The sequence below is a fragment of the Hirundo rustica genome, chromosome 10 (genome assembly GCF_015227805.2).
Source record: "Hirundo rustica isolate bHirRus1 chromosome 10, bHirRus1.pri.v3, whole genome shotgun sequence".
Lineage (NCBI taxonomy): Eukaryota > Metazoa > Chordata > Aves > Passeriformes > Hirundinidae > Hirundo > Hirundo rustica.
Window position 1 is genome coordinate 25,565,963 of NC_053459.1, and position 22,475 is coordinate 25,588,437.

The following is a 22,475-nucleotide window of genomic DNA, read 5'->3' on the forward strand; positions in this document are numbered from 1 at the left end:
AGGCTGGCTGCAGCTTCAGTAAGGCACCAGGAGGGGCACATGGTTTGCTTCCCAAGGCGAGAGGTCCCCGCCAGGCCTTCCACCGCACAAAGGGCTGCAGCCACGTCCGCGGCGCCGTGTCCGCGTCCCGCCCTCTGCGCACACGCAGCACACGAGGGGACCCGGCAGCGACAGGAGCCACTAACCAATGTTCTTTCTCCAGGAACGGCCGCGGGGTGCACAACCTCGTGAACAACCCCGAGGCCGGAGGCCGGGGCAGGTGGCGGCAGCGTCGCTGGCGGGGAGGGGAGCGGGAGGGCCCGAGCGACGGGGAACCGGCCCGAGGCAGCGGCGGCGGATCCGGGGCTGCGGGGACGGCCTGGGACCGGGAGCGGAACCGGGACCGAGCGGGAGGGGAACCGGGACCGAGCGGGAGGGGAACCGGGACCGAGCGGGAGCGGAACCGGGACCGAGCGGGAGCGGAACCGGGACCGGGCGGGGGCGGTGCGGGACAGCGCCGCCTCACAGCGCCCCCACGCGGCCGCCACGGGCCCCGCAGGTCCCGCTGCGCCACGGCCGGGACCGCGGACAACAACCGGAAAAGGGCCCGGGGAAAAAAGGGCCCGGGGAAAAAAGGGCCCGGGGAAAAAAGGGCCCGGGGAAAAAAGGGCCCGGGGAAAAAAGGGCCCGGGGAAAAAAGGGCCCGGGGAAAAAAGGGCCCGGGGAAAAAAGGGCCCGGGGAAAAAAGGGCCCGGGGAAAAAAGGGCCCGGGGAAAAAAGGGCCCGGGGAAAAAAGGGCCCGGGGAAAAAAGGGCCCGGGGAAAAAAGGGCCCGGGGAAAAAGGTCTCTGCTCCAGGCACAGCCCCAGAGCGCTGGCCATGTCGCTGTAGGACATGAAAGAAAGATGAAAGACTAAATATTTTAGAAGGTAAAGAGTATAGAAGGTTTATTGCCTAATTCTTACTACTTTTTATAAGGTGTTCTGATATAGACTTAACATAATTGGTGAATAGGAACACCACTTCTCTAATCCCATTGGTTAAACTAGAGAAACAGTAAAACACTACTTGGAGAAGGATTGTTTTGAGAAAGGATAGCTGTTTTGTTAAGATTGTTTCCCAAGGGAAAACTTCTCAAGAAAGCTTCTTCTCAAAACAGTTAGCACTGCTAGCAGGCTAAAATCTCTTTAGACTTATAAATGCCAGGCCCACACCGGCCGCAGCCAGGCAAAGGCCGCTCTGTGCTCACCTCACCTGGCACCTGCCCCAGAGCTGCCTCACCTGTGCCAGCCTCCTACACACGCTCCCCTCTGAGCCAGGGCCACCACCTTGAAGCTCTCTTCAGTAAGCATTTCCTCCACATCCTCCGCTGTTTCCGTAGCTTTTCCCCGCATCTTCTGTCACATCGCCTCCGAGACACTGGGCCTAACTCAGAGCCACCTCTGCCCAGCTTCACTGCGCTCAGACCATTCCGTGTCACCACGATGCAGCCCACTCCCAACCCGTTCTAAAGCACCTGCAGCAGCTGAATCCTTTGATACCAAAGCTATGGAATAATGTTGAAGATACGTGTTAGAGCAGCCGCAGCTGGTCTGGAGAGGCAGCTTGCACACCCAGGCAGACCCCAAGCGTGGGGATCCCATGGCAGCCCTGTGTGCTGGAACAGCGGCAGGAGCCACACGCGGGACAAGGAGGGGTCACAGCGGCGCACGGGGCAGCACACAGGCGGGCAGCAGCAGCCGCTCACCACCAAGGCTCTCTGCCATCAGCCATCACACATCTACTGGCACCACAGCGATCTCACTGTGAGAACTGCTGCTCCTTTCCTCAGGCTGCCTCTCGAGAAGAGCCCGCAGCATTCCCAGACCCCTTCCGCCACTTCAGTGCTCTCACAAGCCAAGCTGCTGTACAGAGCTGAATACAGGTTATCTCTAGGAGAAAACTAAACACAAACCCCCAAAAAGCAGACCTGACAGGAGCAGAGCAAAGCAAAGGCTAACAGGATCAGTCTTTGTTTTCATCCCCTTTTTCAGATTTAGTAAATGCTTTTTGCTTTTGGAGAAAGCGCCTCTGCAGGAGTGCTCTGTGAAGGATGTGCCTGTCACTCTGCCTCATACCTCACACGTGGGGGAACAGATATTCCGAGGGCAGCAGAGCTGCCAGGGACTGGCCTCATGGGCTCAGGGCTCCTCTGCTCCCAGCAGAAAAACAATAAGCACCTGAGTCAGGCTCAGATGTCTGTTCTGTTTCACTCAAAAGTGAACTGACAGAGTGTATCCTCCATAGAATTTTTAATCAACTACTCACCCGAGGGACTCTTGTTCCCAGAAGACCCGGTTTGTCACTTTTTTCTTACTTTACCAGCATCATCCTCACTATACAGCTGAAGCAAACCACTGATGGCACTGGAGAGGAAACACACATAGCTACTGGAATATTTTGCTCACAGCACAGGGGTGCAGCAGGCAGAAAACACCTAATGCAAAGATTATTTTGGTGTTATTTCAGCGAGAACCTTTTAACAAGCACACACCACTTGGTTTGTTTGAACTGTGCTGATCTGATGCTTACCAGGAGGAGGAGATGCTTCTGTTTCCGGGCCATGGACACTTCTTTAAGATCCGAACACACCAAAACTTGCAGTTTCCGATCGTTCTTCTGTTTTACCTTAGACATAAACCCTAAGGGCTCAAGTTAAGACATGCTAAGGTACTGAAGCAGACATTCACAGCAGTGACTCAGCAGGCCCAGATGTTTATTTAGTGCAAACCCAAACCCCTAACAGCACCTGAAGCCACTGACAGCATCGGAAGATGCTTCTCCTAGAAGAGAAGAAACCAGTCTGTTGCATGAGAAGTGGTAAAACCCTGGCACTGGTCTGTTACTGCCTCACTGACACTGCATTCCTCCATTTTGTTCAGAAAAGAGCTACTGAATTTAATTATACTGCAACAACATCTACAGCCAAAAAAGTCAACAAAACTGGTTTAATTTCAGAAAATGTGTTAAAATATATATATATTTGTACATCAATTTGACACACTGCATTAGTTTACACAAATGATGGTCTTTCTTGAAACTGTATTTATGAAATGTACATTTTTTAATTTAAATACTCAGTATACACTGCATTTAATCTGCATGTTGCATTTATTAAATACATTAAATCTGCAATGTAACAAAACGTTTTCTGCATACGAAATTCAAAACACCATTTTAAATGAACAAAAGATGGCTCACTTCATTTATTTAACAACTAGTGCCTATCACACTAGCTTAGCTCCACCAACACCAGCTGTTCTTTCTCTTTATTGACATTGTTCACAGACTAGTACATATTACACTAAGAGTGCTGGATAAAAACATGAGGTACGGAAGTGGTTCAAAGATTACAGGTCATGCAGATCATGCGAGACAGCAAAGAAAGTTGTGAATGAGAAAACACTAAATAAAAATACATAAAGAATGTGCATTATAAAATAAAATTAAAAAAAAAAAAAAAAAAAAAAGAAAAAGAAAAAAACCAAACCAAAACAAAAAACCAACAACCAACTCAATTACACAGCTTTGCTTCTTTGGTTACAAAGTAGGTTGAACAATTTCACAGCTTTTTATTCCCACCCAAAAAACCAAACCAAAAACGAAATGTCAAAAAGCAGAGGAATCATGGCCCCTTTCTCTCTGTTAGAAAGTAGAAACAGAAATGAGCAAAGTTTTCTTCATCAAAATAGCCCATCACTTATTTATTATATCACAAGGACTGGTGACTACCTGTACAGATGCACTATGGTCTTCATACTTACACTCTATACAAAATTTACATTCAAGCTGGATCTTTACTACCGTAAATAAATACCAAAGGTCAATTGCCATTAGTGTTAGAAATATGCCAGGATTCTTTGTTCAATTATTGCCTAGACATTGTATCTATTAACTCAATCCCATCTATCATTTTACCCATACAGACATTTATTAAAAAAAAAAAAAAAAGTCAAAAGTTCTGTGACATTGTTCATGTACATTATGAAAATAGCAGCCCTGTAATAAATAAAACAAATAAATGAAACTAACATAGGCAAATGTTACTTATATGAAAAGAACAGTGGCTCTGAAGAGGAATTGTTGCTCCTTACCAAACAGCAAGGCTCAAAGCAACCCAGGAGCAAAGGGAACCTCAGAGAGCCACCCAAGCTCTAACAGACCTCCCTCCTGAAGCCCAGCAAGGGGGCCAGGCTCCAGGGACTCCTCTGCGACCTCCCGTGCGCAGCGAGGATGTAGGGACACGTCCCACACTGCAGCCGCCGCGGCGGGGGCAGCTCTGGGAGGGTGATTGTCTAATACTGACAAGGCCAAACACACAAGAGAAGCACGGCTGCTCGCTGCGGGCGGGTGGAGGCAGCGGTGGCACACGGGACGGGCCGGCTCACGCCGAGGAGACGTTGGGCTGCGGCGGCTGCGCCTGCGAGGTGCTACTGGGGGCCTGTTGGCTTGAGAGCTGGGATAACTGATCGTTGTTGGAAAGGGATTTTAACAGTGCATTTTCTCGTTCAAGTAAAGAGTTTCTTTCAACTAATTCTTTTATTTGTTCCTTCAGGACTTCCACTTCTTCTCTCACTGCGTACATCAAATGGCTTTTCACTAGATCCTGCAAAGAACAAGTGGACAGTTACGCCAAAGGGAAGGACAGTTTCCTCCACCCCAGCCCCAGGACTTACTGTTCCTGCTTTCACTGCAGAAAGCCTGGAAAAACAAAGCACTCATCACCAAAAATTTACGACTAAAATCAGCCTTTGAGCACAAACAACCCATCCCTTTTGTGAAGTGGGCCTGGTACCAAAAGCTTTGTCCCCAGCACTCCAGTCACTTCAGTTATGTGCAAGACAAGGAATGACATCCCTGCTGCTCAGAAGGAAAGCACCAGTTCCGATGCTGTGACCTGGGGGTATGGGTCTGTGGTACACAGGCCCAGTCACTGAGGCGTATGAGAACCAAATCAACAAAAAAGCTTTTACATCATCAGAAGCAAAAATCCAACAGCTCTACCTGAAGCTAAGCAGCGTGTTAAGGATGGCATACCTGGCACTTCAAAAAAAATAGAAATGAACTTGGCAAGAGTAACAGTCTGAAATATGCACAATATTTTCAGCACTCCTTCAAGTTCAATCACCTTGTTCACAGCAATTTGTAAGAAAATTAACTGAAAAACATTTCTGGGCCAACAGTAAAAGCAATAATGGTTTGTGGTCGTTCATAGTTCATACAGAAAATCCTTTTTTGAATTGATGTTCTCAGTCTAACCCACCTGGAGGATATCACAGCCTCACAGAAACACAATACAGCAGGAAACTTATGCTCAGTGATGAACCACATTAATCTTATTAAAAGTAACAACTTACATATTTTACTTACCATTGCCTGTTCTATTTTGTTGTCAATGGCAACAACACTTGCACCAGACGCACTGTAAATACAATGAGAAAACTCTGTGAGTGTTATTGTATCAGGTAAAACAATGCACCTGCAGGACTCCTGGATCATGCTGTCACTGGAAGGCTGAAGCTTAGAGTCAAGAATTCTGTATACACTCATACCGAGGTGTCCTGTGTCCCTCGCACCCCTCACCCCACCCAGCTGCCCAGTACAGCTGTGACTCACAAGAAACACTGCTCCTTCAGTTTATACCTTCTCATATTGGGCTTATGACACCCAAAAGCATAAAAATGCATTAGAATAAACACTAAATCAACTGCTTTGATTCCTGACCTCATTTTCCAGCTTTCTTCACTGAGGAAAACAAGAATTCATGAGATATTAACAGGATTCTTACCACTAGCATTATTTCTTCCAAACAGTTTTTGTAAAGCAATGAAGAAAAAATCCTGTTATAATACTTTTTCTCTGGATTCACTTGAGTCCACCTTCCAGGTAAGGAGCTCCTGGCTCAGCACTGCACCTGCAGCCTGTGGCAGCAACCAGCAGGAGGGCGAGACACGAGCAGAGCCCTGAGCCCTGTGGCCACTTCCTGGCTCTCAGTGAATTCTCCCTGGATCCTGTCTGACAGCTGACAAACACATGGCCATGGGTCACAGCTAGGGCCAGGCTTGTTCCACGCTGGTGCACAATGTCCCCCAGCACACCTCAGTTCACTGTGAGGATATGTATCTACCTGTGCCAACAAGATCCCAAACTGCATCTCTGAATCCTGCGTGACAGAAATCCAGCCCTTAATGGCTAGGGTCTGTTTCCAAGTCATGCCGCAGGCACACAAGCTGGTCCCTCACTGGCAGCTCTGAGCCGGGATTTTGGCAGGCCAGGGGTGTCCCTGTTCTCCCAGAGACCCTGGTTTCTCCGTTCAGAGAGGAGCTGTAGCTCTCCCCAGGGCACGCAGGGCTGCAGCCCGCAGCAGCCATCTCCCCCCTCCCAGCTCGGGTCTCAGGGGTCCCACTTCCCACCCAGCTCCGGTCTGACACACACGGTGGTTCCTGGGCTGTGACAGCCCCACCAGTGAGAGCTGCTGATAACACTCCCAGCCAGGGACATGGCTATCAGCAGTGTGCAGCCATGTTTAACAGAGTTAACATGGGGAAAATGCAAGGGCTGCAGTCATGCTGGAAAACTCGCCCCAATGGAATTGTGCAACTCACTAAAATCAAGTGTTTAAGGAAAAAAACACTCAAGGCTTTTTACAAAGAGTATGGCAATGTGCTCAGCAGTACTAGTCACAGATGTGAAACACAGCTCAGCTCCTGAAAAGTGATACTTGTCAGAGAATGCAATTTTAAGGGCTCCCACCATCAGTACTAGCACTGGGCTCTTACAAGCAGAGGGCATCAAGTCTGCAGACTGAGGGAGTAACAGCCTCTACTTCTATGGAGCCAATCTTGAAACCCAAAACAAAAGCGCTGAACATCCATTTCAGAAGAAAATTGTTCCAGTCTCTTATTGTCTTCTAAGCCTCTTTCAAACCCTAAACCTTTTCAGAATAAAAGCTATTTATAACTCATGCCAAGGGAAGTATTCCTTTCCATGTTGAATCAACATGCATCAGATTCATCTGGCATGGTCAGAAGTATCTGTGTTCATGAACCACAAAACCCCAAGACTCCACGTCCTCTCACAGTCCTTCATGGACACCACTCTACAGGTCAAGTGAGGCAGCTCTAAGGGGTAACAACAAGAGGAGGACAATAAAAGCAAACATCACACTTGGCAGTAGGATCTACTTCCCCATCTTTGCAGCACAGTCGCACAACTTTCACCAATACCCACCTAGTCAAACTTGAGACTGGAACTTTGATCTTCTATCCCCGTTTCAGCTACTTTGTAGTGTGATTATTTAAATAAATAAACCCCACTACATCACTCAAGTGAAGGCATTCAAGGAGTTCCATGAGAAAGGCAGGCAGCCTTCCCTCAGCCTCCCAAAGAGCCGTACCTGCGTGGTGTACTGCAGAGGCACCTTTCCAGTGTGTACCTTGTGCTCTGAGCTCCCCTCTGCCTGCTGGGTGGGGGCAGGAATTTTTCCTCCCTGGAGTGTGACTGGAATGAGCCAGGGAAACCACTGCTTTACCACACACACCCCACACGTGACACGACACCAAATAGTGCTGGAAGCTGTAAGTAGCTTATACGCTATTTTGTAATGTTCTTGCTGCCCTCATCTGCAGAGCAGCTGTGCTAAGACTGAAATGCTGAGTCTGGATTCCAGCCCTGCTCCCCATACACATCCTGGCACCCCTCCCAACTTCAGCAGGCAGAGGCTGGGACCACAGAGACCCCCACTCACCCACCCAGGAGAAGCTCCACACTGACAGAGGGTGCCCCAGTTTGACATCAGGATAAAACCTAAAGGCTGACTACACTTCATGTCACTTTCTAAAAGCAGATGAGAATTAGATGTTATGGTAGCACAATTCCCATATGATTTTGTTCTTATTCATCTGACAGTGCTCCCAACACCAAGCAGCTCCTGTGGGACATTCATGAGCAGAGCCCTCCAGTAACAGCTACTCTCATGGGAAACTCCAAATGTGCTGCCGAATCATAAAATTTTGTACTTTTCTCAAATCCTAAACTCTTGACATCAAATTCCAGTTTGCATAAAAATATTTTATCCCATGGCTGCAGAATGACATTTATAAATAAAATCCAGTCCTTATGAAAAGGCCAGGAAGAAACCCAAAAAACTCTTAAATAAGCCTTTTTGGATGACTGAATGGAGAGAGAGTCTGACACATTCTGTCAGTGCACCATCCACTGTAGAGCCAATAACTCAAATTCCAAATCCTGGAATAAGAAGAGGAAAGACACCATTTAGGTCTTGTAAAAAAAGACAAATTACTGATTGCTCCAAGAGTTACAGAAGTCTGACAATTATTATCAAAACTGCAAAAGAATCCACATCAAGTACCACAGGGCAGATGAAGGGGTGCATTAGGTATGTAATATTTGTTTTTAATAGTGAAACCCTCACCCCACACTGAGCTTCTGCAGTCCACCAACCATCAAACAGATACACTGAACAGGGCACACATCATTTTGACTTGGACCTCCTAGTTAAGGTCATGTCAATGAAGGCTCTACCCAAAAAGATGTTATATTGGTACACCAAGTTCACACTGAAGCCTGCAAAGTACATGGCAAAATTTACTGTCAGCAAAAACATCGAAGACCCCCCAAACACAGTTTGTCATTCCCAGAGATGGATGGTAAACCGAGTGTTTTCCTACCTTAAACACCAGGTAGACAAAACCCCATTTTGTCATAGAAATCCTCATTTTGGTGGTTTAAAAAAATCTCAGTGGCTTTTGCTTTACCTATTCAATTGTCTTTATCTCAACTAACAAGTTTCCTCGCTTTTCCTCCTCTGGGAGGAGGGGGAGCTGGGTGAGTGGCTGCATGGGGCTTAGAGCTGGCAGGATGAAACCAAGCCCTTTTTGGCACCCAACACAGGGTTGGAAGGGTTTGAGATAAGGACAGATTTGACTAGGATGTTCTAGATTCAATGGATAGCTGCTCCTTCTGTGCAACTATTGCATGGAAGCTCCTGTGCTTGCCATGGACCTGCTTGCTGAGTCTGTTAGAGCCCAGTGCTTGTTAGTGGCCACATTTTGCTCTCACTGCTGCCATATTGCTCTTATCACCTCACTGCCGTGCCTGGAACACTTGATAAGAGCCACTACCATGTGCCTGGGCTGGCAGGTGCCCGGGGCAGCGCTGCCACACTGGGCAGGCTGGAGCTCCAGCCAGAAGGACTGTGACTGTGGATGAGTCAAGGGGCAGCAGAGATCAAGCCACAGCCCATGGAGAACCCCAGCACCGGAGCAGGTGGGTGCCTGAAGGAGGCCACGGTGTCCTGGGACATCTGCATTGGAACAGGCTCCTGGCAGAACCTGTGGCCCAATGGAAAGAAGAGTCCACATGGGAGCAGGTGTGCCGGAAGGACTTGAGCAGCCTGTTCCTCAAAGATTGACCCTGTGGGAAGGACCCAGACTGAGAATTCGAGGAGGACTATCTCTGTGGGTGCTCTGCTAGGGCAGGGGACAGTGTGAGATTGCCCTACAGTGTGTGGTGAAGACCACAGCGAGGAAGGCTGCAGGACCCAACCTGACTCAGCTTTGGTCTCCAATAGCTCCATGCACCACATGTACCTCTCTCCTGTCCTGAGTGACCACCACAAAGAGATGGAGCCCAAAATCACAGACTAAACTCTCTCAGTGGACATCTGTGGACAATTTGCAGGCCTGGTGCACAGACTACAGGAATGACACCTATGTATTCCAGCAAAGGATGGGAAGGGGGAGCTGTGGTTAAGGAGGCTGGACTGGATAGAGTGTGAGGTAAACAGTAAGGAATAAAGGGCAGATAATGTGCTGCTTTGGGCTGGGGTAGAGTTAATTTTCTCCATTGTACGTGGTATGGATTTGTACAGAGAATGGTGTTATTGCTGAGAAGCACTTGCTTGCACAACACCAAAGCCTTTTCTGCTTCTCATACAAAAAGGGTTAATGTAGTAATGTTAATTTGCTAATAGCCACAGAAAAATTTAACCTTCAACATCACCTCATATTTATGGGCACCAAGATCCTTTTCAATTATTAATCCAACAAGTGCTAGTGTTCTCAGTGTGGTGTTTTCACCATTAATGTCATTAGATACAACTATCATCCTTCCAAGACATGCTCCGAACTTTGAAATTCACCTCAGAATCTAGGTAAAAAAGACTAAGAATCAAACTTCAAAGGTATTTGCAGCCTAATTCATTCTGTATGCTTAAAAAAGCACAGTGGTTCATTTTTAGATATTTCACAGACCTCAGTAACATGGTATTTTATGCCAACGCTGGATAGCTGGATACATTAGGAGGGAGTTATACAGAACCTACTTTGGGACAGTCAAGCACTAGACTAGGTAATAGTGTGTTGGTAAAAAATAGAAGTTTCTATTCACTGGAGCCATTCAGCGATCTCTTGTTCTCTGTTGAAGTATCAGATCTGCTGACTTCAGCAGGTCGCCAAGAGACAGCTACTCATAGGGGAATAATCCATATTTGTTAGAAAAAATACTAGAATTACACAGAAAGATTTTCTCCTTACACCAAGGTCTCCTAAGTCAAGCCCCTCAGGTTCACAAAGTACTTCTGAAAGAGCTGCAAAATGTAATTAAGAGTTCACTGCCAGCAGACTCACAGTCCTGGCGCTCTGCAGCGTGTCAATCCCCACATTCTGCAATGGGCAAAGGGATTCTGAGGAAGTCACACGAGCTTATTGTTTTCACAGCAGTGATTTTGCTTTCCCAACCCAGAGATGACAAAAAGCCCCAGACCACGATGCTGTTACAGCCCCTGCTGTGTCCTGCCCAGCTCCATCCTGCGAGGGCTCCCACAACCAGCTGTACTGCTCACTGATGCCCCTGGCATTCCCTCCACTAAGGCTTTTACTGGAAGTTTATAGCTGAAAGCTTCTCAGTTTCAGTCATCCAGTGAAGGAAAGCTGCCTAATGTGATCTTAAAATCCAGTAACTGCGGTATAAATGCAAAACCTGCAAAATCCTGTCAAAGCTTTAGAATTTGAATGGATCTAAGTTGAAAACATGCATCAATCCTGATGGATTTCTTTCTGTGTTCTCACAACCGCTTGTTTTTACCAGAAGAAGTTCACTGGCAAAGAGGTTATTTTAAAGGCAACCACTTACATTCTTCTACTTGAATTTATTGTTCTTCTATATCCCACATCTCCAGCGTTTGCTTCAGGCATTGTACACAAACCTCAGATTTGTGAAGCCTCCATCTTAATAATTCATTATTTGATTTTAGGGTTTTTCGAATTAGCTTCCTCATCTTAAGACTTATTTTGAGGCATGAAAGTAGAGAAACAGCTAAAGGCTAGAACACAAAGTGACCTTTTGGTCTACAAACCAAATGTGTATTCTAAGTCCTGAAGTTTGTTCCAGCGAAATAACAAAGTCCTTGAAACCTAAATACCAACTCTGTTCCATAAATACAGGGAAGTGGCATCATCTAGAGCTTAAAGCAAAAACATAAATTTGTCCAACTTTCTGCTGAAAAAGGAAGATGTGCTTTGAAACTGAACTTAATGCCAGCATCCCAGCAATACAAAATAATTTTTTAAAGAAGAGCAGGACACTTAGCATTACTTATAACCTTCATCGTTGTACGGTATACAAACTGTTGCCAAGCACACTTTAAAGAATTCAATTGAGCTGTGCAAGTTGAGAAGCCTTTCAAGTCAAATACAGCCAGGACAGTGATGAAATGGTTATCAATACTTCAACAGCCAAACAAAATTTACATTCTACACAGCTTGTTAAGCAGAAGTTTTGACAAGCCAGAGCAGCACAAAGCATTAAATCACATCACTAGGACTTTGACTTAATGCTGACAAAACAAAAATTCCCTCAAAATCGTTAAAGCACAGGAAAAAAACAGTTTGCAGCTACTGATGAATTAGTAATGCACCTCTCTCAAGTCCTATCCATGCCAGATAAGACTGTTGCACTTCACTGCAGTTTCTCACCATGAGTTCAATGCTAACTTTGGAGATTTACTTTGTCCTTGTCACAGTTCACCTATGTTCCCCATCCAGCTTCACTTGAGCACAACGAAAGTAAGCCAGAAAACTTCTTTTCCTGATTTTAAGATAGAAATATTTTAACTTTGCCAAAATTGTGTTTAAACGTATCATTTTCACAATGTGTTTTCTGATACAGGACTCAATGCCAAAAAGTTTCCTTTTTGGAAAAGGAAACTATAAATATTTTGGCAAAGGTCAGCTAGGAGCTGACTAGCATTAAACTCTTGAGCTTACACATCATGTATGACACATGCATAATGGAAGGAGGAAGGAAAAAATTCATGTCATATTTTAGAGTTTAGTTCCATGTTTCAGAAAAAATACTCCACTTCCATGACGACCGCTTTCACCTCTCCAAACTGCAGAAGCCCAATATGGAGTTCTGAACACAGGCAGCAGTTCTGTGCAAACACAAACAATGAGAAACTTGCATAGAGCAAAGCAGTTCATGCATACCTCAACATGTATGCATTCCATACTCAAGCATCCATACCTATCCCAGGAGGTCTTTGACTCGTGTAACTTGCTGAAATGGAACGCTTGGTAGAATGCAGTTGACGGATTCCTATGAGATCCAAGAATCAGACAGACATATTGAAAATGGGTACGAAATAAAAACACCAATTCTCTTCATTCAACCTGCATTACAAAGTGAGTTAGCTGTCCAGGCAGGTTAAACTAACATCTGCACGGCCCTACTGTTTCTATGGCTTTGCATTAAGGACACAAGGACCCAAAACAAAATAGTTATTCTCCAGCAATATGGATTTTCAGGCTATATCAAGCTGCTCCTGTACAAAGATGAGACTGTAAGGCCAACAATGAGCATTTCCCATCCTGCTGGCAACACTGTATAGGTTTAGCTGACCACTACCCTAATGCCAAACATACCTAAACCCAGGAGACACCATTCCCATTTTTGGTATGTCCCAAACTATCTCTGCACACAGTACCCAGTGTTTCCATTCTACTTAACCCCCTACTTTACTCAAAACAGATTATTCCTCCAAGGGGACCTGGAACCTGGAGTTCAATATGCCACGTTTAAACTATGACAGATCAAGTTACAACTGAGAAACAGATCCAGCTAGAAATGAAAAAGGGAATGTCAACTACCTTTGTAAGCACCTCTAAGTCACCTTCCCAATTCCCCTTCCCGAGGTGCAACAGGGCAAGGACTGATGGAGGCCCTCGGCCATGCACACATCACCGGGCTCTCACAACCACAAGCCCAGAGCACAGTAACCCTGCTGAAAACCCTACGCTATGGCCACATTCCAACACCAGTGCCCAAGCCCTCAAGCAGCCTGACCCTCCAGCCTCAGCACCATGACGGCAACTATACCGACAGCCTAATTAGAAAAACTTACTTCTCCAAAGCCTCATCTGAAGGTTTGCTGTGAACTAGATGCTGGATGACACACACAGTTCTCTGCTGCCAGCGGCTGCAGCAGTGTTACACTGAAGCTTAGAAACACCCTTCCTGAAGCTGCTCATCCTCATGTGGGCAGAGCTACGCCAGCCCTAGAGACAAATGCCACAACCTTGCTGAAAAGTCTTCAGAAATGCAAACCTGAGTTCAAATTCCTTTTAGAACCAGTTTTAAAATGAGAAGTTTATATCAACATTGGAACTACAGGTATCAGTCCCTTTTCTAAGTTTATGGCATGAATATTTCTAAAAACAACTATCTTCAAGTTACTTAATTATTCCAATTGAAGTACAATTACTGCATAGTAAAAATTACATTAAAAAAACCCAAATCATCACAGAAGCAGCGCCGTAACAAAACACTATCAGAAGTAATTAGATTCTCATGGCAGGTGTACACGAAAAATCTCGCAAAGGATAGTGGTACTTGTGTACCAGCAATGATCAGGAAGTGCCTGAGTTTAAAGTGTCTGTCATTCCTTTCCCCACCTTCAGCACTGTACTCTAAAAAAAAAAAAAAAAAAAAAAAAAATCAATCAATCAATCAATCCATGCGAGTCTGGAATTTAGCTTAAAACCTGTTACAGAAGTTGCTTGATCGAAACTGATAAACACCATGCTCCCATGTTGGTAACATCCACATTTTCCTAAGAAGCACTGCACACAACTCAACAAGTAATTACAGGAAGAGCAACACAATAGCTAAAGGACATTTGTGTAATGGGACTTTGCATGTAGAGAACAATTGGCACGTGCAGATCAGGAGAGAGCACTCCTTTGCTGAAAGGAAGATCCAGGCTCTTCTTTCTAATGCAGCTGTCAGGAGTATGTACAGTCCCTTCCTCAGAATGAGGCTGTAAATAGAAAGTCATCTAAATTCCAAGACAAATTTACTTGTAGGATATAAAGCCATGTTGCTACTGTTAGGTATAAAAAGTGGTTTATAACCACACAGCACGCATTCCATATAGTCTATTTTCATACTGATACCCTCTGTGCTCTATATTTTTGTACTATTCTTAAGCAAGCATCTAAAAAGATATGGAAAAATTTTCCTTATTAGATTCTCATTTGTACCCTCTACTGTTGAAATTGCTTTTGCATTACTTCAGACAAGTAAGAGAACCTTTTCTACTTCACAGCCATATATTCTAAAAATAATTAATGGAGGTGTGTTTACCTAAACAGGAAAAGCAAATCCACAGAGGCAGCATGAATGATGCCACACATGCAGATCTGAACTAATATGACTGAGTTTCAGACTGCTGAAGCACCTACCTAAACCATAAGAAACAGTGAAAGGTTAGAGACTGCCTTTCTGTTTGCAGAAACAACTGAGAAAACAGCTTACAGGAGCAGAAAACCTAGCCCGCTGTTGTGCCACAGGAGCCCCACAAGTCCTCCTGACACTGCCTCAAGTGAATGCGGGGACAGCCTGGAGCAGAAAAGCAGATTTCCTACGGCTCCTCCCCGGCAGACTGCCAGGTCTGAGGTCAAGACTCAGTCCCAGTCCTTGGCAGATTGACACAGTGGAACTGAGAGCCAGCCAGGACAGGAATGTCCCAGATGCTGACTGAGAGAAAGAGCAACCACCTACCCTTCCACAGAAGGTACTCCAGAACTTCTCCTCCTCCATCTCTGGTAAGAGAGACCAGAGACCCAAGAGTACACGGTCTGAATTTCATTCCCAGACTATGACGGACAACTAGCTTAGCACACTTAAAAATGTGAAGTGTATCTCAGGGGGCCAAAAATGTCTCCATGTCTCTATAGCAAGTCCTACCATATATACTGCACGTATGTCCTTTAAAATCTCACAAATGCCAATATTCACAACTTACTCCCATGCTCTGGTTTCTAAGAACAGTTTTCATGCAACAGAAAATTTGATCAAAATTCAAAGAAGGAGAACTTACTCAGTTCTCTGAATGCCCAGGACATGAAGCTGTCCCTCTAAAAGGGGAGCCTAGACCTCATCCCAAGTCTCACATCACAGCTGGAAGTGCCATTCATCAGGACAATATGCCAAATACAAACTTCACCCTTGAGAGCTCTGTTCACTAGAAACCATGCCTGTGAAAGCTCCTAAATTATCAAGTATACAGATAAATGCCTTTGGCTTTAGACTGGTATCAGCCTGACATACAGCAGCTGCTGCACAGATGCCTTTTTACCAGCTACTTCCTTTGAAAGAAACAGTAACATCATTGTTCATGAACAAGCTTCCATCTTCAGACTACTGACCAACCTCAGCAATTGAAGGCAACAACAAGAACAACACATGAAAAATAGTGCTTTTTTCCCCAAATAAAAAATTCATACCACCTCAGATAGTTCTCTCTCAACCTCACTGAGCTATTTTCTTTAGGTTTGAAAACAGGAATGATGCAAAACATTCAAAAGGCCTAAGCACCTGTCTTTGAAGAACATGAAAACAACAGGTCAGACAAACCATGCTCAATACCTCTAACGACAGCCAAAGAAGAACAGAAGCGCATATTTATCACCCAGACAGCAGCAAGCACACATGGGTGATCTTTACAGAAGCTCACTTCAGCCAAAATTCTGTCTGAGAACACTTAACAGGTCTCATACAGAAAGCCACAGATGTGACCATGTCATAAAATGAGCTGAACTTTAAATGCCACCTTGCATGACATTTTTGTTGGTAAGAGCTCGGCCCACACAAAATGAGCCCACCATTGGCAGCTACTCTGTGCACGTGGCTCTCCAAGCATTCAGTGGAAGGATCATTCATCAGTGCTCTCCCGGAGTCTCCTCCAAGTGTGTTATGAGAAACTTTAATCCATTACTCGGGCAGCGGAGTACGACTGTCTCTGTACCTGCAGATGATCTGCAAGCACTCTGGACAGCAGGAATAGAATTCAGGAAGATCTTGCCCAATTGGAGCTATGGTCTGAAATAAAAATGGTGCAATTCAATAAGGATAAGGGGGAAGCAATAAGCTCTGGTAGCAATGATCAGCTGCACAAGTACAGAACATGAGTAGCTGACTGCAATTCCACAGAAAAGAATCTAAACAGAATTTAAAAAATAAAAGCCTTCCAAAGGTGTCAAACTGCTACACAGCACGTACAGAGAGTAACTGAAATCTTGCTTTATTCAGCCTGAGCTCTTAGTTTCAGTTTCATGGCCAGGTTTGCATACCAGCTCTCCAGAAGGATATATGCCAACCGATTCTCGTAACCCTGATCCTAGAACTAAGGTCATTAATCATGCAGTAATGCATCAGTAGGTTGAGGACGTCAATAGCAATCCTCCAGTTCCCATCCTGTGCAGAGAGATATAAGAGCTGGGCATTTTGCCCAAAAAAAGTGCTCTTTGGTCACATTTATAAAAGGAAGCACACTAGTGGAACTTTGTGCATCTGTGCTTCTGCTACAGAGCCAGAATTGAATCAAGCACTTGGAGAAAGAAGTGATTCAATGACATCTTGAAGAGGGAATAAGCAAACTAACATATCAGCCTTTTTTAACATCAGAATTACTACTGAACAAGTAAGAGACCCAATAGTAAGGTAAGCATGCAGTCTGAGTTAAAGAGAACTATCACCATACACAGATGTGTTTGTGCACTGAAGGATAACAAATTAATCCCTCCTCAGTATCTGAAGTTTATAAAAGATTGGATGTACTTTTGGCCAGAAGTATTTCCAACCCAAGGTAGTTTTCAGTTCTGTGTCTCAGTTCCCCAAAAAAGGCTGTTTACTGGGGTACTGACTATGACCTGCAATGGGGACTGATTACAGCTGGTCTCAAAATTACAGCACTTGGCAGGGATCATCTGGGACGGGGGATTTGATGGTCACTTGATCACAGTTTATCAGGGAACTCGCAGCACAGTTTATGGCATTTTGAGATGATGTTTATACTAGTAACAAAATTCCTTCTCCTTTTAAAAGATGTTTCACTTTATTTTTAGGACCTACTATTTAAAGCTGTCACAACGTTCAATGAGCTTTCTTTCATAAGACTCAATCTACAAAACAGTAACTGGAGCACAGACCTTTGCAGGAGACAACTGACAGGGACTAAATGTTGGGGAGTCAATGCAAAATTAAGGAAAATAACATCTCAAGCTCTGAAGTGATGTGTTTAATTGCGTATTCTGTTCACGCAGTTCCTTAAAGCCATTATACTTTTGCTATACATACCCTACAAGACCCGCAAGAATTCCGAACTCTAACACTCAGTTTTAGGTGCATTCCAGCTACAGATAAGAGGAATGGCTGACTCAATGACCAACCCACATGACAGTTCTAGGGACAGTGGCTCTCAAACACCACAATGGATTTAAAGGGATTTCACAGGCTACTACAAAATAAAAATATTGTAATAGAACAGAGAAAGCACACTGCAGGGAACTGATCTTCACTGGAAAACCCAAAAGCAGTAGCCCATGCTTCTTTACCTTGCTCTCAAAAGAAGATTTTGGAAAATAATTTCTAGCAGTAACTGGAAGTCTCCAAGAAGAAGGAAATGCAGACAACTGTCTCAAATACACAGAGTATGAAGTCTGGCAGAGGTGTTTCATTGATCATTTGCCTGCTCTGTTGAAACACTGGCATCATCCTTCCCCTGCTCTGGGTATTTAAAAGCAACACCAGGAATATTTTTCAACCCCTACCAATGCTATTACTAGATTTACATAATTATGTGATTTTAATAAATAATAAAAAATTATTTTAAATGTTTCAGTATTACCTGTACTGGATAATAACCATACACTATTTCTGAAGGAGCTTTGCTGAAGAGTTCAAATACTGAAATCCAGTATGACTATTTAATACTAATCATAGAAGGAATACAACAATCTTCTAAGTATCTTCTCATTCCTGATTTCAACTGCTGCAGCTCAAAACTCTGGAGTCCAGCTCTCTTGGGTCCCACAGATTGGTCCCTGAGCCTCAGGAGTGCGGCACACAACTGTAACCGTAACAGCTTTATGGTTTCCAGGATCCAATGAGAACCCTTTCCATCCTCAACAGGCTGTCTTTCCACTTTCCAAAGCCAGGCTCGATGTACTCCTGTCCCAGCCAGGTACCCAAGGCTCTCACTCTCCTCCTGTCCCAGACAGCATTGCCACAGACACGTTAATTAACACACCACCTGCTAATGAAGCACGGCTGTTCTGTGAAGGCTGTCACAGCTGTCAGTCAGGCTGAACTTTAATTACATCATCTTACAAACTGTTTGAGGACTAATCTGAGAGCTTCTGTTCTTAAATCAAAACATGTAACAAGTGTAAGGTTTCTTGTAATAATGACTTATCTTCTCACTGGATGGAGTCAACCTTCAGCTCTTTGGAGGGAGGATACAGAATAAAGCAGTTCATATGACACACAGCTTGGCTTCCAGGCAAAAAAATATCTGCAGCAGATCACATTTTCAGAGAGAAACTTAGAGATTACAAGCTGATAACAGCAATGCAGAAACTCTGCCTGATCTTGTCAGGGATTCTTGCCTCTGTCAAGCAGCTTTCAAGAAAAGCCACAGAAAAACTCACCAATATTATGCACATTTGAATGAACTGAGACAAGTTAAAAAAAAAAAAAAAAACAAAAACCCAAAAGCAAACAAAGTCTCATTGAAAATAATGGCCATGGTGTCAACAGACACCTTGAACTCCACTTCACGTGGGATGGAGCCCTTCAGCATCTACTGATAACTGCCAAAAAATAATCAGTATGCCATGATACTGTCCTGCACATGATCCCATTCACAAGAGCAAGCTCTGTGTGCTCCTACCCAGCAGACCCTGATACGCTGGTATAAAGGAGGGAACAAAATAATAAAGTCAGCATTTCTGGAAATAAAAAAAAAAAAAAGAAAAAAGATCCACATTTGCTAGTACTATATTATAGATCCAAAAATCTGCAAAACCCCTCGAAAAAATTGACTTCTATATAACATGGGTGGTAAAGAAAAGGCATGTATTTGTATGTAAGAACATGTTACTGAAGATGAACAGGCTCCTGCTGTCTGTGATGTCCACAAAACCTGATTTTCTCAAACACAGCGATGAAGGGAAAGCTGCCTGTGATTTCTGGTGAAGGTGGCCCTGCATAGCAGAACAGGAGCTGAATACTCATTCTCAAATAAAACTGCACTAAAATGAGATTCTTATTTTTTTCTCCCACTAAGTTGCAGTGATTTGCTAGAGTGTCTGGAATGGGAGGCTTCACAAGAGGTTTATTTTCAGCTATAAGAGAAAGTGGTGGCTGAGGTAGGGGTTCCGATTTCCTTCTAGTCTCATCAATCTGGCCTGCTAAGGACTGGGCCTGGCTCTGAAACTGTCCGAGGTTTGCCTGAGGCAGACTGGCGGGTGCGTTGGGCGCACCTTGCATCATCGAGTGTCCGACGTGCTGGGACTGGACCGCGCCAGCGCTTCTGCTGACAGAAGGGTGGCTCGTCAGCTGGGACTGGACCAGCGTAACAGGGACGTTTGGCACAGTAACAGAAGCTGTGGTGGACACACTAGGCACACTTGTACCGGGCACAACCGCAGGCACGCTCTGAACTCCAGCGACCACAGCATGGGGAGCGCCAGGCACTTTCAGCTATTTCAGTCATCTATAAATACAAATGGCTCCTGTTTTTTTGACAACAAAATATTTCAGTATCTGTGGGGGGAAAAAAATGAGTGGATAAAACAGCTTCATGCAGACTCTGACAAATCCCATCTGTCCTACTCACTGTGATAATGGTCAGGAATGCATCTATGAGCAAACGTTTCAAATTACACACTTAGCTTTAAAAAAATATATTAGATCCTAGGCCATGTATGGCATGGTTATTTACACAGTATATTATAAATCTGTCTGCCTTCCCACACCATTTATAAAGTCTCTACCACTCAAGTTTCAGGCCAGCCTAGGCTGTCAGTGAGTGCTCACCACTTGGTTTACAGAAAAAGTATTTTTAAAAATGAATTTGTAGGGTTGGTCAAGGTATGTACAGGCCTTGCACCCACCAAAGAATGTTCTATATAGGAGACATTCCCAGGAGTTCTCATCTATACCCTTACAAAAATAGCCATCTATTCTACTCCATCAAAGTCACTTGATGGAGAAGTAAGCAGGGTTTTTTAACCCTCATTTCAGACCACCCCATTCTCTATTGGATATTAAATCTGCTTGAGATGGATGCAAAAGCTTCAGACACTTCTCTGAAAGCAGTATTTCACCTCCTATCCAACCTACACTTTTCCCCTGCAAGTTCACACACCTGCCACACTAATCCCCTCCCAGACAAGCGGGTCAGGACTCTGCCCTCACTGCAGAGGGGGTGAATGGTATCCTGGGCTGCACAAGGCAAAGTCCAGCAGGTGGAGGGAGGGGATCCCTCCCCTCCACTCAGCACTGCTGAGGCCACACCTGCAGGGCTGTGCCCACATCCCCATTCCAGTTTGTAACCTTTGGTGTGTACCAGACAAACCCAGCCAGCTGTCAGTGTGACAGGAGGCTGACACCTCTCCGGGGCACTAATTAATATTTCTACCTTCTCTCTGCACTGACAAAAGCACCCAAGCAAGCTATCACAATCCAAATGCATCCTTCACAGCTTCAAAGGGAGAACAGATATACACATTCTTGGGCTAATTTTGCTTTGCTTAACAAAGAACATTAAGACAAGCATCCAGCTGTCCTTCATGTGGCCAAGTAATTCACCTGCCCTGCCTGAGTAAAACCAGATTATCCCATAAGGCAAAGACTTCCTGGCACTTAATACACATTTATATTTATGAAGTGTGAAGTTTAAAGATAGAATAATTTTCAAGAGGAATGAAAGTACAATCTTACTCTGCACTTCAAGTGACCTCTTACAACTGCAGAATCTTCTCAGAAGACAGTGGCTTTAGCAGTTACTATGAATACTTCTACTGTTATACTTTGTCAAATATAGGAATAAAAGCAGACACCAGTGCCTGACAAGCTAGATTTACTGAACAGAACCATCCAGATGTACTTTGGCAGGAGGAATCTCACAGAAGTTTCTTAAGGAATCATTGCTGACACATAAAACATAAACAAGGTTTGCACTTCTCCTGAGCAACAGAAACTGCTAATTGCCAGCTTTAAAGCAGGAAAATTAATATACAGCCTCAACATGCAACAGGCTGATAACTCAAATATCCACGACAGTAACAGTGAGCAACTCCTCTTTACTACAGTGTCACCTGAAGTCATAAAGATTATCAGCACCTCCCATAAAAATGCAGCCTCAGAGAACTTTTAGCCCTTCTGGAGTCTGAGAGCAGTTTGGTAGTCCTGCCTTCTCAAAATGTCCACATACTTCAGTATTCAGCTTTTAACATGAAATTTAAAATAGCTTCCATAAAATATATGTTGTTATTTCTGCCATACGGACAGCATTCAGAAATCAGCTATGGAACATTTGCACTCTTCTACAGGAGATGAGGAAAAAACTAACCGCCAGCAGCTGAGCAGACCACTCAGGAGTCTGAGATACAGGGAAGCTCTCCTGTATCTGGCTGGTCACTACAGTCTTTAAAACAAACTCAACAGTATTACTGTGGATTTCTTTCAACTGTTTTCCCCATTTCTTCCTTCTAGTAACTCTCTCACCTGAAACACTTGTACCTCATTAATTTTAAGAATGTTCTGACTCCTCCTTAACAAAGGCATTTGAATGTTTAAACTGGGAAACAACACTGTCAAGCAAGTAACCACAGTTTTGTTTAGGTATCTCGCACCACTCCAAAACTGACTACGAAGCACAACAGGCTTTCTACCACCCAGAAACTCGTGCAGTGCTGCAGTTACTTTTGGTAATTTTTATTATAAAAAGTACAGCAAGCAGTGAACACAACAACCAACTGGAGTTTCTTTGCATTAACCATCATTTGCTGCCATGAGCTGCAGAGGTCACTCTAGAAGTCCCAGCTCAGTTTTCCAACTGTCAGACCAAAGGCTCTCCAGGCCCTGGAGCAT

At 44.5% G+C, this 22,475-nt stretch overlaps 1 protein-coding gene across 7 annotated transcripts in view; it reads right to left on the minus strand.

Moving 5' to 3' along the window:
• Positions 1 to 2,830: 2,830 nt before the first annotated feature.
• The window catches only part of TSC22D2 (TSC22 domain family member 2), an 83,121-nt gene continuing 63,476 nt past the window's right edge, over positions 2,831 to 22,475 (minus strand). For 2 of the 7 annotated variants that reach the window (XR_009208170.1, XR_009208167.1), the window contains 2 exons: positions 5,388 to 5,439; positions 4,579 to 4,623 (listed from right to left, as the gene is read on the minus strand). Coding sequence is in view for 5 of the 7 variants with exons in the window: in XM_040073937.2 (XP_039929871.1) it covers positions 4,402 to 4,623; positions 5,388 to 5,439; positions 12,564 to 12,635 (346 nt within the window). In the remaining 2 variants the exon portion in view is untranslated. Of the gene's footprint in view, positions 4,624 to 5,387; positions 5,440 to 8,177; positions 8,265 to 12,171; positions 12,472 to 12,526; positions 12,636 to 16,289; positions 16,419 to 22,475 lie in introns of those variants that run through there. The other 5 variants (XM_040073937.2, XM_040073938.2, XM_058421914.1 and 2 more) reach the window with 5 other exon arrangements.